General features: G+C 38.3%; 3 protein-coding genes across 5 annotated transcripts; 2 read left to right on the top strand and 1 right to left on the bottom strand.

The window, feature by feature from the left end:
* The first annotated feature begins 2,103 nt into the window (after positions 1 to 2,103).
* On the top strand, positions 2,104 to 3,982 carry LOC131690582 (eukaryotic translation initiation factor 3 subunit E). Its single transcript, XM_058976477.1, has 3 exons — positions 2,104 to 2,326; positions 2,520 to 2,789; positions 2,846 to 3,982. Exons 1-3 carry the CDS (start codon positions 2,237 to 2,239, stop codon positions 3,791 to 3,793), a joined length of 1,308 nt encoding a protein of 435 aa, XP_058832460.1. The 5' UTR covers positions 2,104 to 2,236; the 3' UTR covers positions 3,794 to 3,982.
* A 2,389-nt stretch (positions 3,983 to 6,371) lies between these two features.
* Positions 6,372 to 7,071, top strand: LOC131691406 (probable prefoldin subunit 4). The gene is made up of 3 exons (XM_058977771.1): positions 6,372 to 6,539; positions 6,607 to 6,828; positions 6,884 to 7,071. The coding sequence occupies exons 1-3, from the start codon at positions 6,495 to 6,497 to the stop codon at positions 7,031 to 7,033; spliced, it is 417 nt and encodes a 138-aa protein (XP_058833754.1). The 5' UTR covers positions 6,372 to 6,494; the 3' UTR covers positions 7,034 to 7,071.
* On the bottom strand, positions 7,058 to 10,208 carry LOC131691405 (DNA repair and recombination protein RAD54B-like). Of its 3 annotated transcripts, none has more exons than XM_058977769.1 (4): positions 10,082 to 10,208; positions 9,785 to 9,904; positions 7,197 to 9,717; positions 7,058 to 7,141 (listed from the first exon to the last, which is right to left on the bottom strand). In XM_058977769.1, the coding sequence occupies exons 3-4, from the start codon at positions 9,693 to 9,695 to the stop codon at positions 7,082 to 7,084; spliced, it is 2,559 nt and encodes an 852-aa protein (XP_058833752.1). In that variant the 5' UTR covers positions 9,696 to 9,717; positions 9,785 to 9,904; positions 10,082 to 10,208; the 3' UTR covers positions 7,058 to 7,081. The 3 variants fall into 3 exon arrangements, with proteins under 3 accessions (XP_058833752.1, XP_058833751.1, XP_058833753.1); XM_058977768.1 differs by having other exon boundaries at positions 9,785 to 9,950; positions 10,082 to 10,099; XM_058977770.1 differs by lacking the exon at positions 10,082 to 10,208 and having other exon boundaries at positions 7,197 to 9,712; positions 9,785 to 9,972.
* Positions 10,209 to 11,605: the final 1,397 nt, after the last annotated feature.

The following is an 11,605-nucleotide window of genomic DNA, read 5'->3' as shown; positions in this document are numbered from 1 at the left end:
ATCTGTGTGCGTATTTTAAACGCCAGATATCTCAATACGGGCTGTTCTATTTTACATTACTGGCTAAAACAGATCGATCGCAATGCTGAGATGCAGTTCTATTTTTCGAGCACAATTTAAAACACGAATAGTGTTATTGTTTTAAATATTTTTCATTGGTGTATGTGACGACTAATTACAGAAAAAACAATGTGTCACATAATAACAAAATAGAATAAACAATATTTAGAACAGTTGGCTAAATCATCGCACCGTGCTCTAGATGTATTTTGACAAATCCAAATTATCCGACGGCTTGTTATTTTGAAACAAATTTACATCAGATCATTGCGAACAGTCTTAGGGTGCTTACAAAACGGCGGCGAGAAGCTGGGTTAGGGCTGGCACAGACATTAGAATGCGTGATACGAGAAACCTGCTTGCTACAAACCAAGGGGTTAAAATCAGAGTGAAAGCCGAGTGGATCTGCGTCGACTGATTGCTTTTACTCTCACAGACTCCATTTGATATGTTGCAAGAAGGTTTCTCGCATCTCGCATCTTAGGCCGCTTACAGAGTGGCGGCGAGAAGCTGAGCATGGGCTGGTACTGACAGTAGAATGCGAGATGCGAGAAACCTGCTTGCAGCATATCAAATAAAACCTGTCAGAGTAAAAGCAGGCAGTCGGCGCCGATCCGCTCTGACATCATCCCTTTGGTTTGCAGCAAGCAGGTTTCTCGCATTCTAATGTCAGCATCAGCGCCAGCTCAGCTTCTCGCCGTCACTCTGTAAGCACCCTTACTGTCAGTTCAGTACCAGCCCCTGCTCAGCTTCTCGCCGCCGCTCTGTAAGCGGCCTTAAGGCGTTTGCTGAGAAGATTTTTTTGTCAGGGATGCGCACTAGACTGGTTCAATTTTTGACTTTTAGCTCCACCAGGCTTTTCTGATTCCTTTTATGGTCCTTAGTAATTGTGCAAATTTTGGTACCGATTGGTTGTGTCTACGGATCCTCCAAAAATTTCAAAGTTTATATGAAAGTTTGTATGGAAAATCGGTTAACATTGAAAATAAATTCTTAAAAAATCACCTCATCATTCAATTAATCAGAACACTGTATATTTCTAAAGGTTACCTTCTACTGAACACATTCGGGGAACATAAAAAGTTTATAAAAATTCGCTGAGAAAAGTTATTAACTAACGAAGCAGCATGACTTCAAAACAAGTGGATTTTATTAGTAACCATAGCAACCCTGTTTGAATAGCTACATCGTTATACCAGTGTAAACTAAACTTGCCACCCACCGCTCGCGTATGGTAGATACAGCTCTTCCGTTTTTTCTAAATTGATGCAAATTTGTTATACATTCCAATAAACAAATAAAAATCAAGTATATTGATATATTTAACAAATTTTACTGATTTTTGAGTACAGTACTTTTGGTTGCAATGAGTAACTGAGGATAAGTGTGTACATAAAATGACACCTCTCTCACTTTCCATTCCGTTCCGTTCGGTGTCGACATGGTCGATATTGATAACAGATGCACCGGGGTGCCAACCTTCCAGTTTTTTATTAATTGTGCAGACATGGGAATGTTTTTTTTCCGCTCCATATTTTTATTTATCCAAGCAAAGCGACAAAATTCTTATACGAAAACAAGAGTCAGAAGAAAAGAACATGCTTCGTAAAACCAGTTTTAAATATACTAAAATGTAAAAATCGAGCTGGAGCCCTCCGATGAAAGAGCCGGTTAAAAACCAGTATAAAACATTACGTAAATATTACTCAGTATGACAAAATAGTTTTAGTAGATTTATGCACGAACTATATATTTTTAAACAATTCTTATATTTGAAGCGGATTTCGCGAAGCATGTTCGAACCTAGCGACTTTTATTTTTTACCACTCATATGAAAAAACAAGAGAATATTTAAAAATTTAAATTTTCAAAATGCCAATGCAATTGTTGAACTATCAGCAATATTTGCAAACATCGTATCTGTATAGTAAACATTTCATTAATTAAATGCAGTCAAGTGCATTGTTATAAAATATATCCTTTCTTAATTGCAGAAAAATAAGAAAAAAAAACGCTTGGCATCCCTGGGCGGACAGCAAACGTCATCTATTTTTCTTCTCAATCGCCGATTCGGACAAGCGAAATTTATCCGCATGTCTTGATGCCGATAATAGTTGAAATTTATTCCGTATTTTTGTGAATTCGAAGCCAGTTTGGATTTCTTAAGCAGCTTAACATGGCAACGTTTGATTTGACCGCAAAAAATTGCCAGTACCTGGACCGGCACTTGACTTTTCCTTTGCTAGAGTTCCTTCTGCAAAAAAAGGTACGTAGCAACCTATTACGCTTGAAATTGTTTTCAAAATGTACCAATCTTTGTGCGGAAACGTTTAATAAGTGGTTAACTTGCTACAATGTATTGTTTCGAATGTACATACTTTATATTTCATTACAATAAAATCCTTATAGAAGGACGTTAGTAACAAAAATCCAATAACATTCTAACCTCACTTTTTCAGATTTACGACCAAACATCGCTACTGAAGTTTATCTTGGAAACGGTTAGCAAAACAAACATGGTCGATTATACGATGGACATTCGGGAGCGCCTAAACTTGGGTACGGAGCTGCCAGAAGAATTAACCAAACGTCGGGCCAATGTGTTGGTCAAACTAAAGGAACTGCAGGCGGAGGTTGCACCGCTTATGAAATGCATGGAGGAATTGAAAAATCCGGATACGATGAAGGATTCCAAGTCCATCGTACATGCTTTACAGCAAGAGTTTGATGTAGGTTTGCCTCTGCTTTATTTAAAAATTAATGGATTGAGTTTTGCTCGTTTTAGTATAAATACGATGTCATCAAAAGCGCACAAAAATTGGCTAAGTATCTGTACGAGTGCGGCAACTATCGCGATTCGATTTCTTATTTGTACATTTGTTTGCTGGTTATGGAACCTACGGATAAGAATTATCTGAACGTTTTGTGGGGAAAGCTAGCTGCAGAGATTCTCACTTTGAACTGGGCAACAGCCCTCGAGGATTTGACGCGTTTACGCGATTTTATCGACAACCACAATTTTTCGCCGATTGAAGTCCTCCAGCAGCGCACCTGGTTGATCCACTGGAGTGTACTCGTATTCTTCAACCACGCCAAGGGACGCGATCTCATTATTGAGATGTTTTTGTACAAGCAGCTGTATTTGAATGCGATTCAAACAATGTGTCCCCACATTTTGCGTTATTTAGCTACTGCGGTCATTATCAACCGAGGAAGAAGAAATGCCCTCAAGGATTTGATTAAGATTATTCAGCAGGAGTCATATACTTATCGCGATCCTATCACCGAATTTTTGGAGCATCTGTATGTAAACTTTGACTTTGAAGGCGCTCGTATGAAACTGCACGAATGTCAAACGGTGATTGTTAATGATTTCTTTATTATCGGCTGCCTGCAGGAATTTGTCGAAAACGCTCGACTGATGATCTTTGAAACATTCTGTCGTATTCATCAGTGTATTACGATTGGAATGTTGGCCGATAAGCTGAATATGGAACCGGCCGAGGCCGAATGTTGGATCGTCAACCTAATCCGTAACGCAAGGCTAGATGCCAAAATCGATTCTAAGCTCGGTCACGTTGTAATGGGAACGCAGCCTCTCTCTCCGTATCAACAGTTGGTAGAAAAAATTGACTCACTTTCAGTTCGTTCCGAAGCGCTAACCGTGTTGGTAGAGCGCAAGCAAAAAGCTAAAACACAAGAATCCGGAGAAGGAAATTGGAAATATTATTGAGCCAGCGCGCTTCGGAAGAACATTTTATCGGTTGAAAGTGAAAATTATCAAATCAGCTAAAGTAGGAGTGAGAAAAGAGCATTCAGACACGTTCCAGAGAGAAAAAAAAGGTTTTCTGATAAGTTATAAGATGTATTGTACAATACAAAGAAATTTGGATAGCTTAATAAAGAACACACACACAGAAAAGCGATAAATTCATTTAAATATTAGAAGCACAGATAGGATATAATGCCTATTAGGGAGGGTGCCTCACGAATTCATTATTTAGTCGGCCTACAATCGATGAAATCCGTACGAATTAGCATCAACAGTGCTTCGTTGTTAAGAACCAAGATAACAAGGGCAACATAAATGCCCTGAAAACAGTGAAATTCTCGTGTTTAATTGGTTAGAGTGGAGAACACGCCAGTTCCCGCTACTCCAAAGAGGGCAACAACCTCGCCAGCAGCCGGAAGACCAGGCGGACCCCAGAGGCAGACGCATGAGGACAATCTCACTGACGAAGGGAATAACACCACTCAACGGGAAGAAAGCTGGAATACCGCTGTAGGTCGGAAGGAGAAGCAGCAAAGGAAACAGCAAAAGCGGGAGGTGGCGAGAAAAGAGGAAATGAAAACCTTTGGCTGGTCAGAAGGCGCCAAAGAGAGAAGCCGTGCTCGCTAATGACGCGACGACGTATGCAGCGTTCCTTTAGGTCAGAGAGGATCCGGAACTGTGGGGTTTGGGTGAACACGTGGTGAGAACCAGGCGTACCGAAAAGTTCGAATTAAAGGAGGAACCCCGCGATCAGAAGGAGGGCGAAGAGGCAGAAGTTAATGCCTTAACCCATTATAGCTAAGCTATGTTAAAACTTTTGGAAATTTATAAAATACTTCGTGAGCCCTTATATTATGCTGAATTAAGTATGGGAGAAATAAAATAACCAGTTTGGAACGTTTTGTTGCCAAAAAAACTAACGTATGAAATTTCATGCGCTGGGCTGATAGGGTATCGAAAAATTATTACAGAGAAAATTTGGCTCATATCCTTATATTTAGCATAAAATCGAATATCTTCAACCTTGCGCGAAAAAGTTATTTAGCAGCTTTTTTGAATGATTTAACACTTCTCTCTTGTGCCGTTTTTTCTCATGATCGGTTCGTTGCATCAAACTATCTTTTCCTTAAACTTTGTAATTATTTTAAGAAAAAGCACATTTTCTTACGAGAATTTGCATAAAAAAATATTCTGGTTAGAACCAGGCATGATTTGGAACGTATTAAGCATTTGTTAGCCTTGAATGTACTGATTCAACATCAAAATCAGCGAGAAAGTTGTGAATCCCCTCCTGGTCCTAAAGAGGAAATAATTTTGCCTTTGGAAAAAGATATCGGTTCAGCCTAGCGTATACGAAAAAATGCAATTTCATACCTTGAACTACCAACAGAATTTTCGCAATTGTTTCACCAATTCTAAGCTTACTTATATAGTCATATGACCCTTTTCCACTCTTTTCTAAACTTTCTTCCTTCAACTCCTTGCTCTTCCTTGAGTACTAAGACTCTTAATATTGAAAAAATACTTCACTTTCAAGTCCCTTGCTAAGTGAATGTCGTTAAAAACATAAAAAAGCAATAGAGAACATTTGTTTTCTGGTGCTCATTTTTTTGAAAATCTTGAAAAAATTCAATATTTCTCGTAAGTGCTACTTTTGCTGAAAAAGCCTTATGTGCAGCGTCGTATGATTCTTGGGCCCGAAAAAACGACCTTTGTGAAAGATGCTATAATTTTCAAAAAGACGCATGATACTAAATGACAAAAACTACATAAGTATTATTTACCTAAAGACCATAGTCCGTGGACTATATTGGCGAAATTGTTCCATCAAAACACATGTTGGCTCTCAAATAGTATAAACACTCATAGTAATAGACTCGCGGATATAAAAATCGCAAAACTGGCAACTAGAAAAACAAGCATGTTAAACTGGCATCACCCAAAAATGTGCAAGCTCGAACGTGCTCGACTGTATTCGATCATCTGTTTTTATCAAAATAATTTTTCAAGTGGTTCAATATATGAATCAAAAGAGAAGTTATATGTTTGGTACTGAGCAACAAGAAATTGAGAAAAGAAAGAAACAAATCCAATTTCTTCAGAAACACAAAGTTGATGAAAAAGAGCATAAGTAAAATGCTTTTTGTGTAGTTATACTGAACACAATAAATATCTTTCTAAATAACAATGTGAAATACTAATACGAACACGAAAAGTGAAGCCTACTGTGAATAACAAAATATATTTTTTTTAACTAAAATCGCAATACTTGTTCTGCTTGTTTGCATTGAATGATGTCATGCTCGTTTGGCTCCGGATTTTGACAGTTCGTTTGGCTCGATAAAAGTACCTTCGCTGGTCTATTACTATGAGTGTCTATATCAAATAGGGATTTGTTTTATAGGTCCATGCAACTTTAACCTCGGTTCGAGCTGAATGTTAGGACCTTTTGAATAAGAACCCTTGATATTATAATGCCGGTGTAAATAGGGATAAATTAGTATATCTGGCAACCATATACATTGGGCACGCCATTTTTGACCACCCCACTTTTTTGACAGAAACTTGCGTGGGCGTAATTTTGTAGTCTGCTCTTAAAACGTTTTAAAGTTTCTTTTACGAACTTGTGTGTAAGTTATCTAAAAAAAATATTCCATTGAAAATGGGCTCAAAGTCAGAAAACAAGAACAAGGGAACATTCCAACCGGTAAGCATCCATCAGTAACTAACAATGTCACAAACATAAATAATAATCTCCATTTTTACTATCATAGGATTCAGATGTGCACATTACCATAGATGATCAGATGAAGATCAACAAATTCGCTAATTACAACGCTAAAGTTGAAGATCTCAAGGAAGAGCTTAAGATCAAGCAGAATGAACTGAAGAATCTAGAAGAAGCCGGCGACGAGATTGAACTTTTAGATGAAGACACTCCGATACCATTTCTGATCGGAGAGGTGTTTATTTCGCACGACCTGCCGAGGACACAGGTATTTCCGTAAATGATTCGAAAATATGTTAATTCATTATTAAACCTAAAATTAGGAACTGCTGGCCGAGGTGAAGGAAAAGAAAAAGCAAGAGATCGAGAACATTCAGAAACTGTCGAAAGATATCCAGGAAAAGATGGGCGAACTTAAAGCGCACCTCTATGGAAGATTCGGAAGCAATATCTATCTCGAGAACGACGAATAAATACTGAAAATACAAAAATCACAATTTTTTATATTTTCTACCGATTTGTTACGACTTGTTCCGAAACAGGAAAACAATTCCTTCTGAACACTCCGTTAATGATAGTTCCTGAAATAGTGACAAGTTTGTTGAATTTTACGAGGGTCTAAAAATACATACATACCTCCAAAACATCATTTCGAACAGGACTTCTATGGTGTTCCCATCGCATCAATTCTTGCATTTTCATCGATCGCCGCTGTTGGTGCGTGCGCGATTTGGCAGCTCTAATTTGAAACCGACTTTGTTCTTGCATGTCCGGGTGTTCTTCTTGACTTGAATGAACAAGAGGTTCAGGGATGTCCCCAGCCCCCTTACAATCACAAGCCAGCAGCTGATGAGTGAGACAATCATCCGACTCGTTGACAAAGGAGAACAAATCCTTCAATTCTTCGTCGGAGAACTTGAGATTGCTAAGGTTTTGCGTTTGGTCCACAATTGCACCGCTTAACGAAGACTTTGAAATCTGTCGTTGATAAATTTTCTCCTCGATGGAAAAGGCCGTTATAAGCCGGTAAATGTAAACCGGGCGAGATTGCCCGTCCCGCCAAATGCGAGCCATGGCTTGGAGGTCACTAGCCGGATTCCAGTCGTTATCAAACAAGACCAGCCGGGAGGCTCCGATTAAATTTAGACCGGTTCCTCCAGCTTTGGCACTAAGTAGAAATACAAAAATGTCCGAAGATGTGCTGTTGAAGCTAGCAACATGTTTGCTTCTATCGTTAGAGGGAGTTGATCCGTCCAATCGACAAAACTTGTAATTATAATGCTGACAAAGCCCCATGATCATATCTAATGTCTTGCTATAGTAGGAAACGACAACAATTTTTTCGCGTTGCACTATCAAAGCTTCGAGTAAATTTCCAAGAATGCTGAGCTTACCAGAATCTTCTGGACTCATTTCATTCCAGGCGGGAAGACGATCGTTGAGTGACTGAATTAGAGATTCTGGATCGTTTTTATCGGGGACAGTGATTAAAGAAGGATGATTGCAAATTTTTTTAAGTATTGTAATCAATTTAAGCGGCGAAGTAACCGTTGGCCCAGATTGCTCGTAGGACTGTAAAGCAGTACGTAGAAGTGTCTGTTGGAGTTGAGATGGATAGACAAACACAACTAGTTCCTGTTTTTTGGGGAGGTACTTGTTAATCACTTCCTGCGTTCTACGAAGTACAAATTTTGAAGTGATAGAGTTCAGTTCAACTAGTCGCAACTTTCCTAGTTCTTGAAATTCTTTCAGCACGTTGGGTTGTTGCGATTGAATAATCGGAATCTCGTATTTGGCTTTGAACTCCGCGTAGGAACCTAATATTCCCGGATTGACGAAATTGATCAAGGAATAGAATTCCTGTAGGTCGTTCTGAATGGGAGTTCCGGTGAGTAGGATCCTACGATGACAATCAATTCCATCTAAAACCGTTGATGTCCTTATATTGCTGTTCTTTAGTCGATGTCCTTCATCGCACACTACCAGATCAAATTTGACCGATTCCAGTTCTTCTATCTGTTTGGCTAGCATTTCGTACGATATTATTAGAATAGGTATATGTGGCGATTGTGCGTACTTTTTTAACTTGTTATTAGGTCCAACAATGAAGGTGAAAATCCGTTCCGTTTCAAGCCACTTGGTAATCTCACCTTTCCAATTATCCACCAAACTGCTGGGTGTGACGATCAAGACGCGCCTCACCATTGGTTGGCCATAGGGTCCCTGCTTCAACAGAGTATAGACTAAGCTTATGCACTGGAGTGTTTTTCCCAGTCCCATTTCGTCAGCTAGAATAGCGCCACACCACTCTGATTCCCCCAGAGTGAACCCTATCACGCATTTGTAGAGAAACTTCACGCCTTCTCTTTGATGAGGTCGCAGGTGTTTAGCCAAACAGTAGGGTACCGAAACTTCCGATATAGAACCCTTACTATTATTGTGTTTCCATTGATGTTCGTACGAAGGAGTCCCCATCAACAAAGGCACAAATTCAGCAGGTACTTCGTTTTCACTCATGGCAACCTGTTTGAACGCAGTATCGAGAACTGGCCGTTTAGAAGTTGATGGTACAGCGATGCTATTGTGAACAGCTGGTGGTTTGAAATGCTTATCAATCGTTTCAAGTTTAGATCTTTTAGAGGGAATTTGTTGCTGCAAGTTCTCGTTAGATGCATCACCTACACTTGAAAGCTTTTCGATAATCTCTAACTCTTTACTACCAACGATTACACGGGATCCTTCTTCGAAATCCTCCGTTTTCACGCCATTAGAACTAGCGATAATTTTACCATCTTCATTTATCAAAGTGGCACACTTGCCAGTCAATTCTAGTGTTCCATCCCCTTCCCACGTTTTATGTTTCTTGGTCGTTATTTTACCCCAAACGACACTGAATAGAACTTTGGTGCAATGCTGCTTTTCCTCCACTGGTCGCGGGGCCAACGGTTGTCGTGTTTTTGCTAGGGTCTCCAGCGTCCGGGCGTGATTTTCTGAACTATTGAAGAGTTCCATTAATTTAGCGTCAACTTCAGCCTTTTCTGGTGCAAGGCGCGTAGTGGATAGGAACGGCCGGGTCGTCTGTTCCGATCCGGTGTCCGCCGCGCGTTTCATCGATGGGGCACAACTTCGACGCATCGTTCTCGTGCTATTTTCTAAACTATGAAGTTGATTTTGTACAAGTCTTTTTAAGGAAATTGTTGCGTTAGAGTGATAAGAATACTTACTATAAATGTTTCACAATTCGTGATCTTTCGCCTTTTATTTAAGGAATATCCGGAAACAGTTTCAAATTTTTTTTCAACTGTCTCCCCTGGCACAGATTACTGCGAAACTTTGTTTGTACACTGAAGATAAAATTTTTGAGATTTTCATAAGATACAACTTATGAACCTGCAGAATTTTATTCCATAAGACGCTAATGCATTTCATAAACACTACATGCATTTCATAAGATCACCTTATGGAATTCATATGCGTGTCTTAAGTTTATTATAAGGAATAATATGATGAAAATTCCATACTTCAAGACAACTTTGTTGGAGTTGCCTTCAAATTAGCGCTTGTTTGCAAATAAGTGGAGGATAAAGGTAAGCTTTTGTTTTTTGTTTATTCAACACAAAATTCTTTTGTGTATACTTTGCAGCACCTCGGCAATCCTGTGACATGATAGAAGCTCAGCCATGGTCGATTAATAGCACTCCTGGAACTATCGGGCTTCCAAGCAGAATTTTTTTTAAACTGGAGATTTTCCATCGAATATGTATGTACGTAAATTTAATATTATTGAACAAATGTATGTCGAGTGAAATGAAATAAAAATTGTGTTTTATTTATGTATTGAACCAGGTGCATATTATATATTTATGAAACTCATAAGAATTCCTATTTAAATTTCATATTTTGGCACAATGACTAATATAAGTATTATCTATAAAAGCCATAAGAATTTCTTAACAAATTCATAAGTCTGGCTTATGAAATTCGTAAGAGGTTCGATGGCCTACTTCCCCTCTAGAGCATATTCAGGAGAGTTTCAGTTTTAGATTTATAATTTTGACAGTTCTATAATATAAAACTGGAAATTTTAAAACTGGAACTTTCTGTCCCCAGCAGCAGTTTTAGCGGGTGTTCTATTCAGTTTAAAATTCATGTCTCGCTATGCTTTCAGCGTTACTGCATTCAAATGTATTTTTCCCCAGTCTATCTGTTTTAAGTGTCTCTGCTGAAAACTTTGCATGTATTTAAAACACAGTTCTAAACGTGTTTTAAAATCAGCAACAAATAGAACGGCGTCGTATAACAGTTTTAAATTTTGAAACAAAACTGTTCGAAATAATAAAACAAAACACTCTGCTGGGGATGTGAAAGTTTCAGGTTCAGTTCCACTTTGAAACTCCTATATAAAATAAAACACTCCTGAACATGCCCTACACTGAGCCAAATAATCACATACATTTCAAGTGAAAAAGCACTTAAATATGAAAAAGGACCAATCAGATTAGATTCATGTGCAGCAAGTAACATTCATACCTATTTTGATGAATTTCAAATAAGATACCAATAACTTTCAAGTATACAGTGCATACATAGTACATGATTGTCACATACTTCAAGTGTTATATGGAAAGAACGTAAGTAATATGTGAATATAAGATGTGAAAAAACAGATTAATATGTCGTCACGTATTCACAGCGCAAGGCAAATAAATTACAACCGAAGATTCTCGAACAGTCAATAAAGGTATTTGAACATAAATTCACATCGATATTTATGAGAAACAATAAAATTAAATCAAAATAACATTTCAGAATACTGGAAGGAAAGGAACTGCAAGCAATATTGATACCAATGGAAACTGCAAAAAAGATCGCTGATCTTTTTTAGTATAATCGATACCTGGAGAAAAGAATACTCTACATCGTATATGTCATGGTATAAATTAATAATTTATAAATAGCGAGTATATGCTGCATGATAAATCAATTCAAAGTCTGCATATTTATTTCCCGTCTTTATTCTTCTTGAACACAAGTGAAAAGTATTT

The sequence above is a fragment of the Topomyia yanbarensis genome, chromosome 3 (assembly GCF_030247195.1).
Source record: "Topomyia yanbarensis strain Yona2022 chromosome 3, ASM3024719v1, whole genome shotgun sequence".
NCBI classification, from domain to species: Eukaryota; Metazoa; Arthropoda; class Insecta; order Diptera; family Culicidae; genus Topomyia; species Topomyia yanbarensis.
Note: the sequence above shows the minus strand (reverse complement) of the source record. Positions and strands in the feature narration are given on the sequence as shown.